Raw genomic sequence first — 27,643 nt, 5'->3', positions numbered from 1 at the left:
AAGAGTGTTGTTCAGTTTCCATGTGAATGTTGGCTTTCTATTATTTATTTTGTTATTGAAGACCAGCCTTATTCCATGGTGATCTGATAGGATGCATGGGAAAATTTCAATATTTTTGTATCTGTTGGGGCCTGTTTTGTAACCAATTATATGGTCAATTTTGGAGAAGGTCCCGTGAGGTGCTGAGAAGAAGGTATATCCTTTTGTTTTAGGATAAAATGTTCTGTAGATATCTGTTAAGTCCATTTGTTTCATAACTTCTGTTAGTTTCACTGTGTCCCTGTTTAGTTTCTGTTTTCACCATCTGTCCATTGATGAAAGTGATGTGTTGAAGTCTCGCACTATTATTGTGTGAGGTGCAATGTGTGCTTTGAGCTTTACTAAAGTGTCTTTAATGAATGTGGCTGCCCTTACATTTGGAGCATAGATATTCAGAATTGAGAGTTCCTCTTGGAGAATTTTAACTTTGATGAGTATGAAGTGTCCCTCCTTGTCTTTTTTTTTTGATAACTTTGGGTTGGAAGTCAATTTTATTTGATATTAGAATGGCTACTCCACCTGGTTTCTTCAGACCATTTACTTGGAAAATTTTTTTCCAGCCTTTTACTCTGAAGTTGTGTCTGTCTTTTCCCCTGAGATGGGTTTCCTGTAAGCAGCAGAATGTTGGGTCCTGTTTGTGTAGCCAGTCTGTTAGTCTATGTCTTTTTATTGGGGAATTGAGTCCATTGATTTTAGAGATACTAAGGAAAAGTAATTGTTGCTTACTTTTATTTTTGTTGTTAGAGTTGGCATTCTGTTCTTGTGGCTGTCTTCTTTTTGGTTTGTTGAGGGATTACTTTTTGCTTTTTCTAGGGCGTGACTTCCGTCCTTGTATTGGTTTTTTTCTGTTATTATCCTTTGAAGGGCTGGATTGGTGGAAAGATAATGTGTGAATTTGGTTTTGTCGTGGAATACTTTGGTTCCTCCATCTATGGTAATTGAGAGTTTGGCCGGGTATAATAGCCTGGGCTGGCATTTGTGTTCTCTTAGTGTCTATATAATATCTGTCCAGGCTCTTCTGGCTTTCATATTCTCTGGTGAATAGTCTGGTGTAGTTCTGATAGGCCTGCCTTTATATGTTACTTGACCTTTCTCCCTTACTGCTTTTAATATTCTATCTTTATTTAGTGCAATTGTTGTTCTGATTATTATGTGTCGGGAGGAATTTCTTTTCTGGTCCAGTCTATTTGGAGTTCTGTAGGCTTCTTGAATGATCATGGGCATGTCTTTCTTTAGGTTTGGGAAGTTTTCTTCTATAATTTTGTTGAAGATATTTGCTGGCCCTTTAAGTTGATAATCTTCATTCTTATCAACTCCTATTATCCGTAAGTTTGGTCTTCTCATTGTGTCCTGGATTTCCTGGATGTTTTGAGTTAGAATCCTTTTGTGTTTTGTATTTTCTTTGATTTTTGTGCAGATGTTCTCTATGGAATCTTCTGCACCTGAGATTCTCTCTTCCATCTCGTGTATTCTGTTGCTGATGCTCGCATCTATGGTTCCACGTTTCTTTTCTAGGGTTTCTATCTCCAGCGTTGCCTCATTTTGGGTTTTCTTTATTGTGTCTTCTTCCCTTTTTAGGTCTAGTATGGTTTTGTTCATTTCCATCACCTATTTGGATGTGTTTTCCTGTTTTTCTTTAAGGACTTCTACCTGTTTAGTTGTGTTTTCCTGTTTTTCTTTAAGGACTTGTAACTCTTTAGCAGTGTTCTCCTGTATTTCTTTAAGTGAGTTATTAAAGTCCTTCTTGATGTCCTCTACCATCATCATGAGATATACTTTTAAATACAGGTCTAGCTTTTCGGTTGTGTGGGGTGCCCAGGACGAGGTGGGGTGGAAGTGTTGTGTTCTGATGATGGTGAGTGGTCTTGATTTCTGTTAATACTATTCTTACGTTTGCCTTTCACCATCTGGTAATCTCTGGAGCTAGTTCTTATAGTTGTCTCTGGTTAGAGCTTGTTCCTCAGGTGATTATGTTAGCCTCTATCAGCAGACATGGGAGACTAGCTCTCTCCTTAGTTTTAGTGATCAGATTACTCTCTGCAGGCAAGCTGTCCTCTTGCAGGGAAGGTGCCCAGATATCTGGTGTTTGAACATTACTCCTGGCAGAAGTTGTGTTCCACTCATCAGAGTTCTTAAGATCCCATGGAGGGTCCTGTGAGGACCTGGGGGGTGTCCAGAAACTCCTAGCACAAGGAACCCCGGTGCTGGAGTGGACTGGAAGGGACTTGTGCCCCTGATCATGCCGGGTTATATGTTTCCTTAATTAATGCAGTCTCAGGTCCTGCGAGATTGGATTGGAGCAGACCAGACTAAAACATTCTTTAGCATTGATTTTTATGACTTACCATTATCTGAAAATATGAGTTAGCACAAATTAAACAAATGTGAATGAAGGTTAATGGGAAATACCTAGAATGTGCCCCCGTAAGTGTGAGAATTAACAGCTTTGTCTCTGTCATGTGAGTTCTTCTCATGCTCCTGTTTACAGACACCTATCACAGCGAGGACTTAGTAGAGAGATTATGGAGATAGAAGCTGATCTCTCATAATAAGACACCTGACATGTTTTCCACACTCTGCTGCCTCTAATCCATTGTACATCTTATTTATAATTCATTTTGATTCTAAAGGGTAATTACCCAAGCATAAAATCTAAGCATCAAAGCAAGAGCTAAGGACAGTTTTGAAATAATCCACCCTGTTCCAGTAACATATGCTTTGGGTTATGAATACATAAAGGTTCCTTTACAGCATCTTTACCAAGTGTGCCGAATCCTACAGATATTTACATTTGGTAAGCTAATCACTTCATATTTCTAGACAAAATGAGATTTCAGGAAGACAGGAGTATTACCATTTAAAATGTAGCCTTTTACAAGGATACTACACTCTTGCCTAACACTCCTGTTAGAGGGGCACTATTGCTTGAAATGGCAAAGTTTCCTGTCCTTGAAATAACTAGTTACTATGATTTGTGATCACAATAATTTGAAATGGAAACTACATTTCTTTTAGAAGTCAAATGAAAGGCTCTCTCTGCATCATACTTGTTTACAGAAGCCCCCTACTTAGCCAGTTTTCCAGAGTAGCTTAGGATACAATTATTACCTAAACCTATAATCAGTTTCAGTTACACACAGACACGGTTATTTATGACTTTTCATCAGTGTGTATATTGCACCTGCAATGATATCACAAATGAGAAGTTTAATAATGATGCCTAGTTGATATTTTGAGAGTTCTAGTCTCTCAAAACCTCTTCCCAGGTTCTATTTGCTTGAATTGGAGTTGAACTGGAATCTATTGGGTCAATCAAAATCTCTCAGTGTGAGCAAAGTAAATTTTAAGTCCCCAATATTTACTTACTAGATAGTCAGAAGACTCAAAATTCTTAATGTGGGAAGAGTGGGCCCCTTCCACATTCGTACTTCCCTCCACAAATCCTTTATCACTTCGGTGGCATGACATGTGGGAGGCCCAAGGGTTGCCCTCATGCAGTATGTCCTCCTTAATGGTGGGAACATAACATGAGAGCTGTGCCACTAGGAAATTGCACCCTATGTAAACATTGTGGCATTGTTTTGTGACGTTATGGACAGATGGTGTGTGCTGTCATTTTCTTTCCTGAGAACGTTAGAAAAACCCTTGCTGCCTTTATTTTTAATTTATTCTCAGCAGCTACATCTAAATCTCATCTGGTACAGGGCATTTACTTTAATTTGTGGAAAGCATTAAATATGTGGATTAATTCTCACAACATTCCTATACAAGAACAAAATCTGTTGTATGTGTACTGTATCCTGTACAATCTCAAACACATCTTATAGCAGACTTATATTGTCAGACTTATACTACAGAATATTATTTATAATTTTCATGTTCCCACTGAGGAAAATGAGGTCCAGGCAGGTAAAAGAACTTGCCCACCATTACACAGCTATGCTATAGCAAAGCTGTGATTTAATCTGAGATGCATTTGTTTCTAAAGATGTTAACTTACATTCAAATACTATGATGCAAAAGATTCATGTGTTTCAGGTCAGGAAACCAAGACCTGCAGAACTCAAAACCTACGTGCAGTGGTGTGTAGTAAATATCAGAAGAAAAGCTAAAGTCATGTTGGCCTGGGTGCAGAGCCCATGCAGAAATCCCAGGCAGAGTGTGTTCACTGATACCCTCAGCTGTCAGCTTCCATTGCCTCTGAGGAGAGGATGATGTGGAGCACTTGAGAGATGCTGGCTCACAACTCTTCTTTAATTCTATTGCCTTTACTGCCCAGATCTTTTAAAGTTTTTAAGAGATGCCATATTGTGAAAGGAAAAATGAAAAGAGAACAGAAGAAAATTGAGTTGTGCCTAATTTCAGGACATGAGAATAGAATTTTGGAAAAGTTGGAACTACAGACAGGAGAAAAATCTAACAAAATAAAGTTTAAAGAAATTTTTGTTTTTCTTAAATTCTTCATTGGGTACCAAAATAATATTTTAGAGAACATTTAAAAGTAGCTCCTTTTCTTATGTTGTTGAATTTGCCCCCTCCACACACACTTTTTTTTTTCAATGAGGACAGAAAGATTTGATATTTTAACAAACACCTCCAATTGATTTTTAATAAAAATAATAAATAATAAATACATAGTGATTCAGGAAAGGAGAGGATTAAAAAGAGATAAATGTGGCATATCATTTTAAATATTCTGACAAGACTAATTCTTACATTGAAAAGCTGTCACTTTTTCTTTGTTTAGAAATACAGTCCACCAAAACACAATATTAAACTGTTAAGAAGAAAGTTTAGCTATCAGCTCAGCTAATGCACCTGCTGATTTGTAGAATAAGGAAGTCATGTCCTAAAGACAATAACTGGCCCACACAGTTCACGTAGACTAACTTTGAAACCACAGCTCCCATATCCATTAGGGTGAAGTCTCAAGGAAGTCCAAATGCCCCTTTCAAACACACCTTAAAAACATGGGATGATGAGTGTGCCTGTGGCCCTCAGGGGCCCTCAGCCATGAGCACTACTGACACCTTCTCAGGAGTCTAAACTCACATCTTGCCCTTCACTTTACCAAATCAATGTTAGTCTTTAGGGCTGAAGTCAAGCATCTGAATATTTCAAAATTCCCCAAATAACTGAAAAGCAAAAGGAAAGGCCTAGAACTCTCTTCACAGAACTCAGCATGGAACACCTGATCGAGTACAGTACAAATCTTGGAGTTCTCAGTACATTTTAGCCCAAGATACTGAACTTGCCTGCTAAATGAAATGTTTTCTTATTTACTTTGTTCTTCTCAGGTTTAGTTTGTTGGTTGGTTTCTTTGAGATACAAAAAAAAAACCAAAAACATCTTGGAAATTCCTCCCAATTTGTGTGGTTTTCACACATATACAAAACATGGAGACAGACACACCCTATAACAATATTTAGAAAAATAATTGTGTGAGATCCATGTAAGTAAAATGCAAATGCTCAAGTCAACATGGTAATAATTTGCAGCAGTCTACACAGTATATAGCTTTTGGGGTAGGAAGTAGAGGGGTGTGTGTATGTGTGTTTCAGTGTGCATATTCTCATATGTATGAGCACATAAGTGTTCAGAGGTTTGGAATTAATTGGATTTCCTGGACCACGCTCCATCTTATGAATTGAAGCAGGGTCTCCCGCTGACTCAAGACTCACAGCTTTGTCTGGACTTAAAGGGGTTGCCAGGCCCATTATGTTTCCATGAGTTCTACTGGTCCAAAGCCCTTCCTCTTAAGCTGTCAGTGATTTGCCCATGATGATAGCTTCACAGACCCTATGTGTGCCACCTCCACAGCCCCTGTGTACCACCTCCACAGCCTGTGTGTCACCTCCATAGCCACTGTGTGCCACCTCCACAGCCTGTGTGCCACCTCCACAGCCCCTATGTGCCACCTCCATAGTCACTGTATGTCACCTCCATAGCCACTGTGTACCACCTCCACAGCCTGTATGTCACCTCCATAGCCACTGTGTACCACCTCCACAGCCTATGTGTCACCTCCACAGCCCCTGTGTGTCACCTCCACAGCCCCTGTGTGTCACCTTCACAGCCTGTGTGTGCCACCTCCACAACCTCTGTGTCACCTCCACAGCCACTGTGTGCCACCTCTCTATTCTAAATGCACCTGGGATTGCTCTTTCAGTTATATTTAAAATAAATTCTTCAGCTGTAATTTCTACACTTTTTCTGTAACAATGAGGAAAATTAACCTCAATTATCAATAGCATGATTGATTGCATGTTATTGTATGTATATATACATGTACATGTACCCAAAGGTACAATATATATTTGAATGTACCATGAGATGCAAAGTTTCTGTTTGTTTGTTTTGTTGTTGTCGTTTTTTTTACTAATGGATTCAGCCTTTCTTTAGTTTGCTCAAATTCAGAAAGGAATTAAATCTCATTAGAATTTCTTATAGGCTGATAAAAGCCAAGAGACTCTTAATTAAGTGCTTAATTGAGGTACACATTAAACAAATCAAAATAAACTCAAGGAGAGCACTGAGCATTGATTTTTTTCTCTATCTCTCTCTCTTTCTGGGGGACTTCTGTATATTTTATTCTGAGCTGGTTAGGCAAGATCAAAAGCATGTACACGCATTAGGAAGCTCTTGGTAAAACATGTTTGGCTACTTAGCTAGCTGTCATTCTCTTGTCAACAGGGGAGAGTTTTAAAAGAAGAAAGAGGATCCTACTTAGCCAAGGTGTTTAAACAGCCTCTTTACAATCCTCAGAGCCATCCAGGAACTGCCTCTTATCTCTTAATCAGAAACCAAACACTGTCTGATGAGAGACAGCATTGAGCCTGGGATCCAAGTGAGCCCACCTCATGCTGAGGACCTCTTCACAGAAATCCAGTTCAATGCTTGATACAGACATATGAAAAAACTTTCATGAAGATAAAACTTTTGGTTTTGCATATGTCAGGTTTGCCAGCAATTTTCAGTTGGCTTTGATTTCATTGCAAACTGGAAAACTATAACTCAGAAAAGGATAAATTTTATGAATTCCTAGTAGTTTAAGAAACAGGGATTTCATTATTTTGCTTTTTTTCTTTTTAAGAAGCTTTAGATCATATTGATATAAATAATGCACCTATAGGGTTTTTTATTTTGCTTTACTGAGTTTTTTTTTTTTTTGGACATTTGCTAGTTATCCATCAAGCACAGAGAAGCATATTTTCAGCTGTCAAGGACATTGGACTAGCATCTTGTTAGTCCATATGACAATGTTAGTTAAAAATAAACCACTCAAGAAAAAGACACTCTCAGGCTTTCTCAAGCAAAAAGCAGTAGATGCAAATGAAAGCTTTCCTCCGTTAAAATCTGATTACATGAGGCTGGCAGTGCTGGGGAACAGAAGAAGGGCATAACATAAATATATCAAAATAGGCATTTATGCTTACAAGTCAGACTCCGTAAATTCACATACATACATAGAGGGCATAGACCAAGGTCATCTTTAAAACCACTGGAGAACTGAATTTGCTAACCTGTGTGCCCTAATTGCCTTTTTTCTTCTTCTAGACGTGTGCACCAGGATTTTATCGACTGCGTTCTGAACCAGGTGGCCGCACTCCTGGACCAACCTTAGGAACCTGTGTTCCCTGTCAATGTAATGAACACAGCAGCCAGTGTGATCCTGAGACCTCAGTATGCCAGGTAGGCACCTGCAGCTTCATGGACAAGACCTGTGCACTCATTTCTCTTCCCAGATATGCAGTCGTCCTTACAGAGGCAGATTCATCTTCAGGGAGCATAACTGTGTGCTTGAAATGAAAAATGCAAGGAGGAAGGACAGTTGCCATGTTCTTCATTTTAAGATTTAATGAAAAATTATGATGGGGGTTAAAAAAAACCCTCATTTCCTCTCGAAAAGTGAATAATAGCAGCTTAGAGCATAGGCAAACACACTGGTCAAAAATTATGTGATGTGCTATTTTCTAATTAGAAGCAAAGGTGGGTTTTTATGAAATCTGGAAATTATAACAAAATGTTTAAAGTGTGAGGGTGGTAGAGAGCTTGTAGCCTGTGGGAGGTCTCAATTTTGATTTCCAGCTTTTCAAATTAAAAAAGAAAATAAAGGAAATGGGGAATGGTGGAGAAAGGAAGATCAAAAGAAAGGGAAAAGTTGTTACAGAAAACTTTTCCCCAATACAACCTAGGACAACATATTAGTATTTTTAATATTCCCCACTGGTTTTGCCTATGTTCAGGGTGTGCAGAACTATTAGCGTGTCTTATTGTGCCTTTTATATGTGCCTATCATGAGCATCTTTAAATACATTGATTGTATATACTGATAGAGTTATGTGTTGCATCGCCCAGGTGACAAGCAGAACCCTGAACCACCATTTGCTTTTGAACCATCTAGGCTCTCTGCTCTCTCACCCTTGGTATTTCAAAATCCCCTGTCATTGCTGATCCCCTAAAGTTGAATCACTTTATGGTTCTGAGCATCCATTTCTCCCATCTTCTTCCTCTAGTCTTCTGAAATCCTTCCACTGAACCCTGAAGAAGTCACTGTAAAACATCAATAAAATCTCATGTGTGGAATTCTCCTCTTCCCCTAGCTTTCTCTTCATGGCATCCTGTCTCTCTTCTCACCGGCTACCAGCCCTGTGGCCCTCCTAAGTAGTAGTCATTGCTTTCTCCTGTTTTTCACATTCCTGACCCTGAAGAGAGGGTGGGTGTTCCTGTCCCTCACTGCCAGTCTCAGCCTTCCGCACTTTCTCCTCTGTAGCACCAGACAGCTTTAGATCATTCCCACCTCTGTCTCTGCTTGTTTAGTTAACCACTCACCCCCGAGCAGACCCCTGACTCCATAATGGTTTTCTATTGTGTCATTTCCATTATCTAACAAAAGTGCTGATGAAATCCTTCTTGATCTTAATATTCATAAAAGTCAATGCTCCATTCTTTGCCTTCTCAGTTTTTTTCTGCCTTTGCTTCTCCATTTTGAATATCTTCTGGTTTGAGCCTCTGTCTGTTTCTTTCCTGTTCAGCCCTTAGCATCTCAACATCTTAATCTTATCATCAAGACTTACACTATATTTCTCATGCCCTCATTTTGAAAAGCAGATGACTTCACGAGCTTTCATATCACTCTTCATCCTCCATCCCCCTTGGTTTTCTTTCTCTTTCTTCTTCTCTTTCTCTTTGTTTTTTGAGACAGTGCCATGGCATTTGCCAAGTCACTCATGGTGGCAGGCCAGAGAGTGCTGTCCCATGGTGCTAGGATTACAAAGACATAACACATTTCTAGCCTCTTGTATGAGTCCTGGAACTCAAACCCAGATCCTCATGGGTGTGTATGTCTTTCTGACTTAGACATCTCTTCAGCCCTCAGTGTCACTTTCTATGAAACCATTGTCAAGCAGAAGAAAGAAAACCATAGCTCACATGACCTCAGCAACCCTTGATCACTTTTTGTCTCTATTACCTCTTACTCTGACTCTTTCCCTTACATTGGAAGAATCATTCTGGAAAAGACAGACTGTTAGGCTAGAAATACGACTTATAGTGGAGCACTTATGTAGCATGTATAAGGGCCTGTGTTCAGAGTCTAGAGAATGGTTAATGAGAGATGAAGTTTGGGAGGGACAGACCAAGGCTTTACTGTGTATGTCTGATCTTCGCACTTTCTGCCATTTCAGGATACTATTCTCTTAATCTCCCATCCCATCTGCACCATTTAAAAGAGAACAGAAGTCTTTTGGCTCTACCTCCTTCTAACTACCTCTCCCTCCATCATCAAAGAGTTTTCAGTACTCCATTTACAGTTCCTCAGTCTATGTGGACTCCAGTTTAACTTCCAGGACTGTGATAGAGCCTGTGACTCACTCAGCCCCAGGATTTATCCTTCTTGACATATCAACAGAATTTGTCACCATGAGTCTCCACATTCTTTTTGGAAGTCTATGTTTGGTTGATTTTCCAGCCACACTACTGTGAACGTTTCAAATCTCTGCCCCCAGCTCCTCCCTTCATCCTCTTTTCTTTTCTCATTATCCTGATATCAGTACATTGCATTCCCAGAATTCAATGCCTTTTGCTTCTCTAAATACACGTTTCCATAGTGATCTTATACAGGCACATAACTATAAGCACCTAGACTGTGATCCCACAGTGCATATAACTATAAGCACCTAGACTGTGATTCCACAGTATTTACATGGTTCCTACCACTTAATTTTAATTCTTCTTTAGTAATTCTAAAAGTTTTTGTGGCATGTGAAAGTTATGTATTTTTCCTTCAAAGATATTATTGAGAAGACACAATTTATTGATTAATATCACTACTTTTTTATAACTAATGATTTCTAAATATGCATTATCTTTTTCCATATTAAAATCTGCTTAAGGGTCATATCGTCTGTTCTATTTGCCTTCTTGCTTTTACTATAATGCGTTTTTCCCTTCTTTTAGAATGTATTATATAGTAAATACAGATTTTATCACCCTTAATTCTTTAATTTCCTTAACTAGATTCCATATATTCATTCCAGTGACATTTTTGGTCACTATTTTCATCCATTTTCTAAGTTATATTTAACTGAGTTTTATATATAACTAGGATTTTGATTGTAATTGAAGTAAACTGTTCTTTAAGGAATTACTGCATTTATACAGGTCAGGTTTTTTTTTCTTTTACCTGGGAATGTTATTGTCTTCCTCTTCAAACACTTTGTATCTTATGGTTGAACTATTATAAAAGAGAGGTTATATATTTTGTACATTAAAATTAGATATATTATACATCTTAATTTCAGTAGTTAAGATTGAAGTATCTGTGTTAGCAAGTTACTAACTAGTCTTTATCATAAAATTTTTCATGTGTTTGATATCATACCATTTTTACTTACAACCTATCACTGTTCAGTTATTTATATTTTTATAGTTATAAATTATTGTTTTAAAATATATTTTTAACTTCTTGTCATATACCATATCTGTAATAATTATTTTATAAATTTTATTGATGAGGAGTAACATAAAATGTTAAGTAGATAAATAATCAACAACCTTTCTAATTCATGATTTTAATATTAGAGTCTCATCCTTCTTTAATAAAGCTTGGTAGCAGTAGTTCATTTAAAAAAATCATTCTTAGGCTGAGAGGTGGCTCAAAACTTAATGAGTTTAAGAGCTTTTGCAGAGGGCTCAGGTTCAATTCAACTTACAACTGTTTGTAACTCTAGCTCCAGGCGATCAGGCACTCTCATACAGACAGATCTACAGGGGAAATACCAATGCACATAAAACAAAATAAACTATATTCTTTATATTAATGTATTTATATTATAATAAAAGAAGATAGTTTTTAACAAAGAGAATAATTTTGTCATATTAAGAAATATCTTCTTATTCCTATATTCTCAGAAATTCTTTCAATAAGATGAAGCTGTTACAATACAGCCCATACTCAATTGTCGAGGATGAAGTCAGAGTAAAGTCAGATTCAAGACTTCTTTCCATAGTGTTTCCAATTAAAGATGAGTAGTGAGAGGAAATTAGTAAGTAATATAGATTTTCCTTGAATTCCCAAAATAATTAGTATTTGCTTTTGATGTCATAGTCTTATTTCCTGCTTGTCTGTAAATTTCAACAGATAATTTGGGGGAAGGACTCAACTCACAAGTTAAATGCACTATTCTTATGTAATTTTAAAGGATTAAATTTGCTTCAAATGATTGATCTAAACACACTCATAAATGAGAGTTTAATTTCACTTTTACTAGACAAAAGTTACTGTCCTTGCCCTGGTTTTTTTGCGGTTGCTGTTCACATGGAGAATAGTTTTCTGCCTTAAGAATCCTCAGTAAGAGTCTATTTTCTGATGGCCTAGTCGGCCATCAATGGAAAGAGAGGCCCATTGGACTTGCAAACTTTATATGCCCCAATATAGGGGAATGCCAGGGCCAAAAGAATGGGAATGGGTGGGTAGGGAAGTGGGGGGCGCTATGGGGGACTTTTGGGATAGTATTGGAAATGTAATTGAGGAAAATATGTAATAAAAATATATATATTAAAAAAAAAAAAAGAAAAAAAAAAAGAGTCTATTTTCTAAGAATCCTAAGATGAAGTAAGAAACAAATAAATACTTCCATCAAACACAGAGTTATATATAAATTGTTATGCCTTGAATTTTTATATTGTCCTTAGGGGAACTTTTGAAGTTAGACAACTTTATCTTAGAAGTGAGCTTCTGAGGCAAACAGGAAACAACTATTATTATAACCTCATGGTGCAATCAAGGAGGCAGAAGCATACTGATTTCTCTTCTGCTGGACTCCAGCTGTCTTAGTTAAGGTTTCTATTGCTGTTGAAGAAACACCATGACCAAGGCATGTCTTATAAAGGCAAACATTTAGTCAGGGTTGACTTACAATGTGAGAGATGCAGTCCATTATCATCTCAGCAGGAAGAATGCCAGTGTCCAGGCAGACATTGTGCCTGCTGCTGGAGAAGGAGCTAAGAGATCTGCATCTTGGATCTAACTGCAGCCAAGAAAGGGCTGTCTTCCAAGCACCTAGGAGAAGGATCTCAAAGCCCACCACCACAATGGCTTTGTGCTTCCTCCAACAAGGCCACTCCTGCTCCAACAAGGCCACACTTCCTAACAGTAACACTCCCTGGGCAAGCATGTTCAAACCACTACACCAACTTTAAGTTATATCTGTTACACTTTTCAATGTCCTTAGTTTTGGTGAAGTGACAAGCTTTGGCTCCACTATCTTGACTCAAATTTTGACTTCAACTCTCAGCTGACTGGATGAGCCTACTCAGTTTCTTTAACTTTTGTGGTGCCTGAGGTTGTACATTTATCAATTTATAGCAATAATAGTTATACCTCTCAGAGAGTTTTTATTCAGACTCAATAAAATTCAATGAACAGCTTAAAACATGATTTAGCTAGTAGTTGACTTCATAAAAGCAGTTAAATGGGGCTCAGTGGTTAAGAAAATTTGCTGCTTTTCCAGAGGATCCAAGTTCAGGCCACAGCACTCAAAAGGCAGCTAACAGCTACGTGTAATCCCAGTTCCAGAGGATCTAACACATTCTTAAGGACTCCAAGAGTCCACATACCCCTGATACTTCATGAGTATCACATGGATGCACATACATACATATATATATACATACATACATACAAGCAAAACGCTCACATAAAATAAGGCTAAATAAAATGTTTATAAATAAAATTCGGAACCATTTTAAGTAGCATTGATAATTACCATATTATCCTTCACTGTAGTCTTAAAACTAACCAACTATTAATTAATAAACAATCACAATCAAATGATCATTATTGTGTCTAGCACTATGCAAAATTTTCTATCTTAATTTATTGGAGCTACTACAAGAAAACACCATACAACAAGCTCATTGGCTTATAAACAACAAAAATTTACTTTTTATAGTTCTAAAATCTGGACTGTTCATCAAGATATCAGAAACTTTTGTGTCTGGTGTGGACATTTCCAGGTCACAAAGAACACTATTTTTCAGTGTTTTCACATGGTAGAAGGAACTCTAATGATAGCTCCCTGCAGTGAACTTTCGAAAGAGCACAATTTCTAACCAGGAGGGTTCAACCCTAACCATCTATCACATCTCAAAGGGCTACTTCCCAAGACCCTCACATTAGGAGTTAGGATTTCAACAAAGGACCACAATGGCATAGACATTCAACAAACAAATACCAGGCTAAACCCCTTGAGGAGATGAACACTCATTTATTCTTTTTACTATATTCACTTTTACTGTCCTTTATAAACAATAGAAAAAATGCATATAGTTATAGAGAAATATATGGTTAAATAATTCTCCCAACAAACACTACTGTGTGGCTACGTTCTTCATAATTCCACATGGCATTTTCAAGAGAGTAGCATCCTCATCCTCAGTTTGAATGAGTTCTAAACCTTCTGCACTATTTCTTACTTCAAATACCTCAGTGGGTGTCATTGACCTTGATAGAACTTGGTTGGCTATAAATGAAAGATTAAAACTTATAAGATGTTACACTCCAAGAAGGGGAGGTAGTGTGCTAACTACACATGGGTAGAGAGGCATATATAGGGAATCATATGGATAAATGGACAGGTAGGTAGAGGGATACACAGTAGACATTCTCACTTAATAATCACTATAACCTGTCTGTTTTATCTGTCCTATTTTCCACAATATTGAAGGTTTATCTAACTTATCTTTTAAAGATGTAGTTTGTAAACATATTTATTGTGTTAGAATTATAATTTTAAAAGAAAATGAAAAGTACAAATCCTCTTCACTATTGTCTGACACAACATCAATATCTGTAATTCAACTATAATTTTTTTCTTCAGGAACTAGACATTAATTGGAGTCCATGGTATTTTAAAAATATTGTGAACTTTCCTTAATATAGCTAGCAACCTTGCCAAAATAAGGATATTCATATTTTAAAATAACTTTGAATATTAATGCTTAAAATTTAGGTAGCTTTTAAAATCTTTGGCTTAAAAGTATGAAAATCGAGCTTTAATCTTACTATAAAATGCTGCTTAAAGACTGAGATGGAGGAAACACATGCTTACTTGATTAAATATTTGATTTTTGAAAGCTCTGATGAATTCTCTTCTAGAGACTAGGCAGTATCTACAAAGGTGATTAAGAGGCCCATATGAAAAATACTCAAGAAATTATGAAAATGTAAAATTTGTACCAGGGTAAAAAGCAGTTTTAAGTGCCCAAGTTTTATTTTTAAAGGGGGGTAGGAGGATCTCAGGAAAGAGATTATTTTTGATACCTCACTGTGGTTTGTTTAACCAGCTTTCATAAACTGGAGAAAAATAAAGATTGCTCTCTGGAGATGAAAAATGGTTCTTTGAGCATAGTGAATATCAAGCCAGTTGGTAGACTAAACTATGCATACAATTTGTGAGGCTTACTACACATACAGTATGTGAGGCTTCAGATTCTTGTTCTGTAGTACATTTCATAATCCTAGACAGGATGACGAGTTATATCTTAAATTCTTTTTAAAAAATGTTAGCTGATTGTGCACAACTATGTGTATACATCAGGACTAGAAATATACAGTAATATATTGGTAATATACTGGTAAAAATACAGGCCACTATACATAGATTTTTCCCATTTATTCTTATAATACATTTATGAGATAAACAGTATCATTTCTCCTTTTGTAATAGATTAAGTGACATGAGAGAATTAATAATTTGCTTAAGTCAAAAACATTGAGAATGAGATTTGTTGGTCAAGTACTGGATTATTTAAATAAGCAACTGATTCATGTTTTCTGATATCCCACAAAAAAAGCTATAAATAAATCTGCGTGGTCACAGCCAAGAGATTAATGGGACAGGTATTAATAATTTTAAGCATTAATATTCGAAGCTATTACAAAATAGGAATATCCATATTTTGGCAAGGTTGCTACCTATATTAAGGAAAGTTTACAATATTTTTAAATGGCTACAAAGGATGGACCACAGTAAACTCCAGAGACATCACTAAATATGCGATATACCCTCTGTAGTACAAGCTTAAAATGTTCCCCGGTGATATTACAGTACATAAAGCTGAAATGGTTCCTAAATTTGGATGATAGAAAACAAGCTAACAGGTGACCTATTGACTCTCAATTACTAATATGAAATTAACAGAAAAAATTAATTTAGCTCACCTGTCCATTTATTCTTGTGGCTTTCATTACAAGTATTTTCAATAAGTCTACCTTGTGCTAGGTGCTGGGATATGAAGATGAGGACAATAGCAGCATATCATATTATTCCATACGATGGAGATGAGATCATTTCGTTGCAGACTTACTAGGTACCCATGTAGGACACTGATGTGTCTACAAGCTCCAGAAATCAAGGATGAAAGGAGTCTTAATGTGTATGCAAATCTTGGCAGCACACAAGTAATCTCCCCATGCTTTAAAAGAAACTCCTCTGAGTAACTAGTGTTGTTAACTGCTCTGCTTGTAACAAGAGATCTGGGAAGCAACGTTAGATAGTTGAGCACCTCCCTGGGTAAAGAGAATTGGACTTCATCTGCCACACTTTAGAAGGCAGAACTCAGAATTCAGATTGTGGCCTTAAGATGAGAATGAAGCAAATGAAATGTTCACATGGCACAAGGAAGATTTTATTGGTTACAGTCGTGTAAGCTGGAGAGGCCTGCCTTACAAGAACTGTGTCTTTTGTGATGCCTGAACGAAATGTTAAAAAATGTCCCTGCAGTGTAAGATTAAGTTCAGTTACTCTGAAATGCTACAACATTAGGTTATATTCATTGGGTAGTATAGAAGACATACGAAATACCCATAATCCAGGGCACAAGGCAAGCAAGCAAATTTCACATATTCTAATGTACTAATGAAAAAAGACTAATGTGTAACTTCTGTGGATGTGTTTAAACTTATTAGACATCTACAGTATATAAATTTCCTTATGGGAAATTATCTATGTAAGCAAAAATACTAAGTATCCTGTTTCAAAGCATATTGGCTAGTCATATGAAACTTTGTGTGGCAAAGTTTCCAAAATAGCCTTACAATTTATATGCTTTGTTTATGGAATTTTTATTTCCATATTTTATAGAAATATGGATATCCATAATTTATGGACATTTTATTCACTTAACCAAGTATAGCATGTTAGTGTATCTGTGAAAATTCAATAATTCAGAAAAAGTTTAAATATGTTTGTTTTTTGGTAAGCAAATAATGAAAATTTCAGATTGAATAAAATTAAAAACACAGTTTAGGGGCCTTTGTATTTTTAGCACTGTTCATTATATGTAAGCAACTGATTTCAGTTGTTAGTGTTATATCTACATTATATATAAAAACATATTTTTTTGCAAAGGCCAAAATGCTGAAGACTGTTATTGAATAATTTGTCTTTGGGGCATTATTATTTCTGTAATTAGAAAATGTGATCTTCATGCCTTCCCTGGGAAATGCATTCCTTTAATAGCTTGTTAGACAATTTGAGACAAAAAAAAACCCATATGCAGTTATCTTATTTTGGAATCATTGTCTCAGAGTGCTACCATGAAGAGTGGAATGGCTTTGACTGCTAAGATATGTAGATTCCTCCAGATAGTCAAGAGAAGGAGAGTTGTTGTGTTTAACTCCATATCGTAATGCATCAAGTCATTTTGTCCTGCTAACCACTTTTCTGCATTTATGAGATATGGTCCCTGTCCTTTTTCATATTAAAAATCTTGACCCATTTCATCCATGTTGCCTAGAACATGAGCTTGTTGGTTCAGACATTTAGGATAATTGCATGCTGGTGGTGTTTCATTTACTGTATTGGGTTAGGTAGGAGTAGCTGTTAAGCCATGTTTTAGGACACCAGGGAATGTGGTAGAGAGAAAAGGACATTTGATATGGGCTCAAATGAGCTGTGCAAGAAAGACAATGAAATGAGATTGACTGAACACAGGATTTACAAATGAAAAGTCCCAAAATGAACACAGGATTTACAAATGAAAAGGGACATTCAGATGCTCTCTGGAGGTTAGCTCAAGGGACATAGGCAGCACTGGCTGGAGGTAAGCTGGAGAGGGAGCATACATTTACATCTATCTTGTCACTGCAGTGTTTCAGAATTTCTTTTAGCATATTAAGGAGTAAGTCATTGCTCTCACTTCTATAAATCCTGCCTTATAAAACCAACCTGAATTCTCACTCTAAATTCCCTGTATCCCTTTTGCCCCCTCTTACTCTCAATACTGTATCATAATTTTGCTAAACAATATTTGTGGTTGATTTTTGTTGTTGTGATTCCTAATTGTTTTCAAACTCTTAAAGTGGATAAAAACTCATCAAGGTCGGATATTATTTTATACTTCTCCTCACTTGAGTACCTCATGGGCACTTTCTTTTATATTCATACTGATTGCTTTTTGTGAAGTATGATTCTACTTGATGTGAATTTTTATACCGAAACTGTGTCTTACTCTACAATGTATCTCATTTCTTCATGAAAATGCCTCCAAACATATTAATGGGATACCTTTCATTAAACAAAAAGGAAATTTTGACAAAAGGATAAAACGTCTGATTGACTCCTCTATAATGGTGAAGAACCACTGACATCTCTCAAGAAACAGATAAATGACTTTCACGATGTAATAAGAAGGCTGGCTGACCATTTCTATGTGTGTCATCTCTCAATATATCTATACTTTCTGCTTTAGGTTTACTTTGGCATCCCCCAAAAGACATGCACCAGAGCCCTGGCTTTATAGCATTTCCCCAAGCTCCCCATAGAACTAAAGTTTGAGATATTCTTGAATTTCTATTTGCTAATTTTGAATAAAAGAACAAGGTTCACAGAAATTAATTTATATGAAACAGAAGCTCTTATTGATAATGTAGCTTCTACTCGTGCATCAGCTTCTTAAATAAAAATGCATCTCTAAGAAATATTTGCCTAAAGAATCAATCATTGTAATCTCTGTGTGTGTGTGTGTGTGTGTGTGTGTGTGTGTGTGTGTGTGTGTGTGTGTGTGTTGTGTGCAACAGACAGGAGTCTGTATGATACATTATAACTCCACTTACATTGACAGCATCTCTTTGTTTTCTTTTACAGAATTGTCAGCATCACACTGCTGGTGACTTCTGTGAGCGCTGTGCCCTTGGCTACTATGGAATTGTCAAGGGATTGCCAAATGACTGTCAACCATGCGCTTGTCCTCTGATTTCGCCCAGCAACAAGTAAGATTGATGTGCATAGTTGATGTGCATTTTTCCATGAGTAACCCCATCACCCTGGTGCATGGACTCTGTGATTTGCCAATAATTTTGAATAGACAAAAAAAAAAAAAACCCTCAAGCCTCAGATGTTTTTAAAATGAGATAAAAACACAAGTCAAGTCAGTGTGTATGTGTGTATATACTGTATGATTCATTTCTCTTCTAAAACTCTCTTTTAAGTAAATAATACTAATATAAATGTAACTACCAATATTGATGTTCCGTTTGTTGCTCAGACAAATGATGTACATGCAGGAACACATGGTTTTATGAGTGCACATGTCTTATGTGAGCTTTTCACTTTATCTGTGATTCAGTTGTGATGTCTGAGTGTATACCAAACCATGTTTGTGGCTGTTTCCTCTCATCTTATGTGTTGGATTCAATATTGGGAAATAATTATCAAATAAGCAATTGAAAAATAGCATGACAAAATCAGGGTAACTTGTTGTTAAGTGCTTTTTAAGAAGTTGATATTGGCTAAGAGCACAGACCCCTTCTCGTTTCAGATGGTTTGAGCATGATACCATGGAAACACTACCACAGGGAAAGAAATGGTGAAATATCTCATTTACATGCTGTCTGCACCTTCTGTCTTGGTTTATATCTATTATTGCAAACCCCTCAATATTTTCATTTACCTTCTTCCTAAGACTATCTGTACTTTCTGTTGGGTAATTTATCTACTTCCATCTCCACATGATAAAGTCATTTCCCTCTAAGAAATGCTTTTGAAAGGATGGTATGACAGATTATCTAGCATTAGAATTCTGGACACCCTAGGAATAAAAGAGCCACAAAACCAAGAGGATGGCATGAGCTTCCACCGCTGTACACTCATTCTGCATCCTCATCATTATCTTTGTATGCATTCTGAAAAAAGTTGCATCCAAATCACTTCCATTTCTTTTTCAAAAGTACAATTCTTTCCAGAGTGTCAAACATCGATTGTTAGGTACAGTGCCTATTGATGAAGATTAAAAAAAGTGATTTTATTGCTCAAGTACAAAATTATAGTTGTATGAAATAGAATATTATTTTTTCCATTTCCCTTTCCTAGCTCTCCCTGCGATGCTCATGCTTAAACAAAAGAATGCCATTCATTTCATTGTTTATTAAAATGTGAATCATTTAGATTTAAAACAAAATCAGTAATAATTTCCCATTGAGTATACTATAGTACCCACAGCTACAGAGTGCAAAATACTGCCACTTCTTAGAGATGCTTCTTATAAAAGTTTGACATTAAAAGAAATGGTCACAGAATTCAAAGTCATGAATACTGTTCTTTTTAAAAAATGTATCCATGTACTTATTTTATTAATATGAGTTTTCTAGTTGCATGTATACATGCATAGTGGTTGTGAGCCACCATTAGGTTACTGGGAATTGAACTCAGGACCTCTGGGATAGCATACAGTGCTCTTAACTGCTGAGCCCTCTCTCCAGCCCCCAAATATCATCCTTAATTGTAGAATAGTCAAGAACATATTGAAAGAAGTACTGTTATATATAATATATTACCAAGAGTAGATTAGGGATTTTTACAGATTTGGGTGGTAAGAAATTATATGCGCAAGCATGCTTAAAAGCTAGGTAGCAAAAGGGTTTGGAGTGTAGGGTATATACAGGACTCTGTAATTATTGAAGGTGATGGCTTGACAAGGAACATGGAGACTATATTGGAGGAATATTTAAGTACCAAATCCATGAAATTACTATTTAACTTTCTATGATAGTTTAAAACATGCAGGCTTACTTTCTTTTCAAAACAGTTAATATGGTCAGAAACACATTTTAGAAAGCCTGTCATGAGAGAGCTGGATAGAAAGAAATGAAACAAGCAAAGAAAAAAAGAAATGAGACCAATTAAAAGGCAAGAGATTTACATATCCAGTGCTATCCCAAAAGTCCCCTATACCCTCCCCCCTCCCCTACCCACCCACTCCCACATCTTGGCCCTGGCGTTCCCCTGTACTGAGGCTTATAAAGTTTGCATGACCAATGGGCCTCTCTTTCTACTGATGGCTGACTAGGCCATCTTCTGATACATATGCAACTAGATAAATAAAAAAATAAATAAAATAAAATAAAATAAAACAAAATTATTTTGTTATACTTATTGTCCTATAAGGTCATTTTTCCTAAGAACTCTTCTCAATATTATATTATTTTCTATACCTGACAGGATTTATTGAATGGATAGAGCACCATTTAATAAATAAATAAATAAATAAATGGCAAGAGATAATGAGAGCTCAAATCTAGGTAATAACCACAAGAGGGCAGCGCTGGGATGAGTGGGAGGGACTTTTTATGTGTCTCACTACACAACTGGTGACTAGGTGTGAGAATGAGATGGGCAGGAGTTGAAGGCTGATGAGTTTAGACAGCTCACCCCCCCCCACACACACACACACATACACACACACACACACACACAAATAGCAGCACTATGAACTCACACAGGGACTCAGGAAAGAGCTGCTGCTAAGGATAGGTAATTTATGGTTTAAATGGTTTCAAATTGATGTGAAAGGTCTGTCTGAATGGAAATATGCAAATAGCTGCATGGAATGGAAATCTGAAAATTGCAGGAGCAGACGAAGGAAGAAATATGTTAATAAATGAATTAAAGTCAGATTGGATTTCCCAGGCAGATGTTCCCCAAGGGGAGCACATAGAATGAAGGCAAAATGGAACTTTAGTTGAGAAGTTTCCATCCCTAAAAAATGAAGAGCAAATGCAGGAGAAGCCAGAGAGACCAAACCTCGGGCAGCGTTGCCACTGGTACCAAGAGAGGAGCAAGGGTTAGCAAGCATCCATCATTGCTCTTTCAGGGTAGGCTGTGCAAACACAGAAGCTTGTAACTCCAAGGGTTACTGCAGAAGGTTGGCAATAGTGGAAGTCAACTTTAAATAAAAAGAGTCTTAAGCGTAACTGCCCGTTTTAGGAAGTTGAAAATATGCCATTCCAGTTTGGTTGGTTAGCAGCATCAATAAAACACCTCATTCACATTTTTAATTTCATAATTTGATTTGTTTTATTTGAGTATAAATTTTATTCCAAGGAGTCTGAAAAACTTAAAACATCATAGTTATATCCTCAATGCGACTTGGACTTTTATCAACCACAACTACAACTAGTCCTTTTAAAATATCATAACCCAGTGTTCAAAAGCCAATATGTATACACACCCAAATATATGTGATTGTATCTTACCATTTATTCAATTTCCTTATCGTACATTTTAGAGAAATACTAGTCAAAAAGATTAAGCTGATTTCATGGCCCACTAATCTCACCAGCTGTAGCTTGGAACATATTAACCTAATTAACAAAAAAGATCCATGGATGGTGAGAAAGATTAAGAGGCAAAGTAGAAAAATAAGTCAGGGCAAAGAGAGGCACGTTCTTCCCGGTTTGTAAAAATAGATTCTGAGCTACAGACAGATGGGAGAGGTGGAATGTCTTATTTACATGATCCTTGAGAGAGAAAAGGCAAGGAAGACACTGTGATGAGTGGTTCAGGGCCGCAGCGTTAGCTTCCTTATCTCATATCAAATAGCACAAACCTCCAGCCGTGTGGCCCCGCAACACCATTTACACACCCTTGCCTTTCTGACTGTGTACACCCAAGGAAAGGACAGACGTCTTTATGGTAGCACCAGGAACCCATGCCAGTCTGCCTTTGAAAGCCATGGCTCACAGTACCTTTCTCAGTGAGGCTGAGTTTAGAGTTGCCAGCTCATTTCCAAACAAACTTAGACATCTTTCTTCTCACTGAGGTCTGAGAAAATTCATATAAAGTCCAGTCCAGTTGAGGTATGAATGAACCGGTAGAATAAGCCTATGGAACAACCGCAGGATTAGTCCGGCTGAGGGTAAACAGTGTACTGACTCTTCAGTAAAGCCTCTGCCAGGCCCACAGCTGGCAGAGACCAGGTTAATACAGCCGAAGTAGACTGATTTGGAAGAGGTAGCATTTTCATGGAGGTCACGGCACACAGTACAGGGTGATGAGATGAGCTACTGAGAGCGGCTCCCGTGACACTTAGACATCAAACAACAGTTTGATGGACTGTAAAAGAGGGAACAGCATTGCCTCTGTGCATCCAGCAAAGGACATAGAAGCATAACCGCTAACTACGCTGAGAAAAATCAAGTGCGTTTTCTCCAGAGGAGTGGAAAATCAGCTTTAGATGTTAGAGTCAGCACAGTATTTAAAGCCCCTAGGATGAAGGCAGTGACTTAGAGGAGAAATCGGAACCCGAGCTCAAAATCATGTTAACAGATGAAGAACACAACACAGATTTGGGAAAAAAAAAAAAAATGCAGCCTGAGAGCAGGGATCAAAACCGGAAGTGGTTTCCAGGCGACCAGTCAGCTCTGTGATCCATAGTGGGTCTCAGAGAGAACAGACCCTGTAAGTTTTACAAACTGCAGTGATGTGTTTGAAACTAGTCTTCACAAGAAAATAGAAACAGGTGGTCCCTAAGCAAGATGAACAAGGATTTCCAAGTGCTCCTGCAAATGAGATACGAGCTGGGGATGGAGAGGAGCTATGAAGTGGAACACTGAACACTACTATAGAGAAGATGCCATCCCTCTATGCTCCTTCGAAAGCCCCTTTAACGCTTGAAGGAAAAAAGTCAAACTCTGCAACAAAACATGTAATTCAGCAGTCTGTATTCAACTCATCTAGAATTGCTACATTCATTTATTGAGGAGTTTTATTATTTTATAGACATTGATTGTAGTTTTTTTTCTATAGGCCAGTGTAGGTTATACGTAAAATGTCGCGTCTGTTTCCCAGGGCTTATGTATGAATATTAATCAATGGGATGTGCGTGAACATGCAGCCAAACACATGTTTTCAGTATCAAATTTGAAGTTAAAGAACTGAACACTTGGTAGATTTGTCAGTTACAGGTTTGGGGGTCCAAGGTCCAGGGAGGACAAAAAAAAAAAAAAATGGTCAGATAAGGAGGCCATAATTAAGTAGTACATTTATTTGTTCAAACACTTTGCAAAAGTTAAAATTTGGCAGCCATTCACAAACCATGAATTTGATGCATGAGTGGCTGTAATAAGACACAAGCCGGGCTGGTGAGATGGTTCAGTGGGTAAGAGCACCCGACTGCTCTTCCGAAGGTCCAGAGTTCAAATCCCAGCAACCACATGGTGGCTCACAAACATCCCTAACGAGATCTGGCGCCCTCTTCTGGAGTGTCTGAAGACAGCTACAGTGTACTTACATATAATAAATAAATAAATCTTTAAAAAAAAAAAACACAACATGTGTGCGTACACATACAAATAAATGTAATGAATGAATGAATTAATTAACAAAATAAACTGAATAGATATTAAAAAAAAAAAAAAAGACACAAGCCTAATGATGCCCAAACCAAAGAGTATGGTGTTAACATGTGTTACTGTTTGGGTCTTGGCCTGAAAAACAATACTTCCTATTGCTTCTTTGTGTGGAATGATGTGAAGGACGTCAAACAATGAAGTCGGTTATCTGAAGAGTCACTGCTTTAAGTCAGGGTGGAAGTTTTCTCTTCCTGATTCTCAGTGCTCTTCTGTCTGCTGGGAAGGAAGCTCTGGTGTGAGCTCTGGTCTGCCTGTGGTACGCACATGTGATAGTGAAGTCGATTACAGAGCCATTAGTTAAAAGCACAGAAAATAGCGAGCACATTTTGTTCATTTTGGTTTAGAAAGCTATGTCTCCTTGCCACACACTAAATCAAATTACTTCGTGTACTTTATTCGAGTGTTGGAGTCTGGTAGGTTGGGAAAGGCCTTGTTGTATTCTGAGTGAAACATCCATTCACACTCCATATATTGAACTTCCACTTGCAAGTTGGACTAAGATTTCAAAAAACAAAAAAACAAAAAACCAAAATACATGATTTTCATATCCTCTTTTTGGTTTGGTTTTTTTCACCTGGAGGGTATTCAGTGATACCTGACCCACTATAGGGCCTGTACACACACATTCCCATCAAATTCTTTGAATTAATAAAAATTGTGATTAATTGTGTTGACATACAATATTTATATACATTTCAGAAAATTATTTAAACTTTGAAAACTGATATTTTTAGTGTGGTACCTTATTAATTCATCAAAAACTAACCAATTTTGTTATCTATTATCAGAAGTATTTAATTGTCTTGCCATAAATAAAAACTTTATCAATACTTATAAATATATTTATTATACACACCCAATAAAATATTCCAGTGACCTTGGTAATGGGTAGAAATACTGATTTTTATCAAATAAGCAAGTAACATTTTCTGTGTTGTTTTCTGGTTCAGTTTCAGCCCCTCTTGTGTATTGGAAGGTCTGGAAGATTACCGTTGCACAGCCTGCCCAAGGGGATATGAAGGACAGTACTGTGAAAGGTACTGACAGTCTCACGTGGTGATCATAAAGGGTCATGATACTATTAATTGCTTCTGTGATTTTATCATTTATATTTGAGTAATTGATGCTTCACAACTATTTTTATAGCTTTAAAAGTGCTCCTTTAAAAATTTGTTTGTTCTAATTTCATGCTGAGATCTTAGTGATCCCAAATAATTTCATAATTATTTAATTTATGTCTTAATACAAACAGTCGGGTGTAATTTTATAAGAACAAATGTCAGGGTTTTTCCAATGTTTTTAGGTAGCTATGGAAATTGAGATACTGCCCACATTGTTCTCAGTTAGTTCACTGACTAATAGTATCCAGCAATAACTTAAAACATGGTACTTTTCTTAGCATTTTGACTGTGTATGTGTGGGTCTTTGTGTATCCTAGAATTACATGGGGATGAGGGTAATTAGTCCTATCCAGAAAATAAAGAATTTGTTATTGAGCCCCCTTTTTGGTAGGCAATCAGTATTCTTCAAAGAAATCAGAAAACATAAAATCTGGGAAAGCACCATTAAGCTGAATTTAGGGTTCAGCTAAGGAACACAGCCCCAGACTGACTGTTTCTCAGGAAGTAAATTCACATCTTCCAGATACACATTTACATGACCAGGAAGCTAGACGCTCAAATGGTTACCAGCACTAGTGTTTAAGATACTGCTGGGTAACTAATTCTAACTATTATTATGATATACATGCTCTGTGATCTTAAGTATAATTGATAGCAATATAGTAGTTTCATAACAATTCACAGGCTTAGCTTAGTTCCAGCAACCTATCTAGGTCCCATTTTTCTTCCTACTTAACATAGTTTTCCTGGTCATCAGATGTGTAAGGGATGCTGTTGGTATCCTGCCCTGGTTCTCTCACACGAAAAGGTATAATTAGCCTGAGAACTTACCCCTGTCTCTCTCTGGTGGCTCATTGTCAGTGGTTAACACGAGAGAATGGATTTTAAAAATCTCTATCTTCTGCCTCAAAGCAGAACAAATTTTGAGACTTTGTTTAAATTCTAAAATTTTCTGTGTAAGAAAGCTAAGATTGCAAATTACCTGAAATCTCACTTACCTCACAGATTTCCTTCCCATAGCCTGTTTGTTCACCTCATTAGAGATTCCTAGGAGCTCCTGAAATTGTTAGCCATATTTTAAAACTAGTATTTGTTTATTTTAAAAGTATTTGTTATTATTCCCTTTCAACTATCTATGAGTCTTTTATACAACCAGCAATGGTGATATGGACAATGGCAATAGAAATGAATGGAGAAGCTAGATGTAGGTTTTATGAATTCCAATAAAATGTGTGTTTTATAAGATACATTTTCAAAGACCTGTATATGATAACTAAACATCATACCCAGCACTTTCATACGGGTACAGAATGCTGTGCTTGTACTGTCCCATAGCGCTGTGAATTAGCAGAAATTCAACAGTGTATAATATAAATACCCAAAACCACTTTCAGTTATGTGGAAGATGCATACATCATTTGGAGGTAGATTACAGATGATAAGGGTAGGTCTTCACTCTGCCTGTCATGTCCTTTGTGATTATGTTGAAGTGAATATTCATTTAATGCCCTTGTAAACACCAGTACCATCGTGACTGAAAGCAACCTGGGGTAACAATGAGATCATCTCTAGCAGTTTATAACACGAATATTATATGCCACAGATAACTTTATAAATTGACATTATCACTATCTACCAAAGCAGCTGTGTAGAAAAGACTAGAAGAATGTATAATAAGATCACAGTTGCTGTCTGAAAGCAGAGTGATCACAGAAATCCATCATTTTAATATGCATTAATGGAGAAGCAGTAGGAGTTGGCAGCTCATGCAGTTTATGGATGAACAGGGTCATATACTAGCAAACGTGAATGGTTTGAATTGTTTTTGCAATTCTCAAATGTTGTTATAGCTTTGAATTTATCATCTCTAACATATAAGCAATCAGGTTATAGTTCCCTAAAAAATTGCTCCCATTCAGTTAAATTAAACCAAAGGTCTTGGTTAAATTTTTATTGTAACCTTCCAGATTAAAATGTGTACGACTGATGAGAGCTCCTTAAACCTTTTAAATCACCTTATGACCTGCCCAGGTACAGTCAGGATCTAAAACTGCTTATGGTTCTTGATTGTCCTATAATGTAGAAGCCCCTCCTTATACTTTATCTTCATTGGTATAATATACTGAACCTTATAATGAACCCTTGGAAGATTTAATCAATTTGAACCTACTTAGAATACATTCATTTTGTGTGCACATGTTAAGAAACAATTCCAGTGGCTTTATTTCAGTAGTACTTTTATCAAACACTTGTTATCTTAGATTGGAATGACAGTGATGAAGCCAAGCCA

At 36.9% G+C, this 27,643-nt stretch overlaps 1 protein-coding gene across 4 annotated transcripts in view; it reads left to right on the top strand.

The window, feature by feature from the left end:
• Positions 1-27,643, top strand: part of Lama2 (laminin subunit alpha 2) — a 621,901-nt gene that overhangs the window by 416,679 nt on the left and 177,579 nt on the right. For all 4 annotated transcript variants that reach the window (XM_085842707.1, XM_085842706.1, XM_085842705.1 and 1 more), the window contains 3 exons: positions 7,597-7,731; positions 18,690-18,814; positions 25,183-25,269. In XM_085842707.1, coding sequence (XP_085698833.1) covers positions 7,597-7,731; positions 18,690-18,814; positions 25,183-25,269 — 347 coding nt within the window. The remainder of the gene's footprint in view (positions 1-7,596; positions 7,732-18,689; positions 18,815-25,182; positions 25,270-27,643) is intronic.

Source organism: Mus caroli, unplaced genomic scaffold, assembly GCF_978045245.1.
Source record: "Mus caroli unplaced genomic scaffold, Mus_caroli_1 scaffold_9, whole genome shotgun sequence".
NCBI classification, from domain to species: Eukaryota; Metazoa; Chordata; class Mammalia; order Rodentia; family Muridae; genus Mus; species Mus caroli.
The sequence above is the reverse complement of the archived record's forward strand: the minus strand, read 5'-3'. Positions and strand labels throughout refer to the sequence as shown.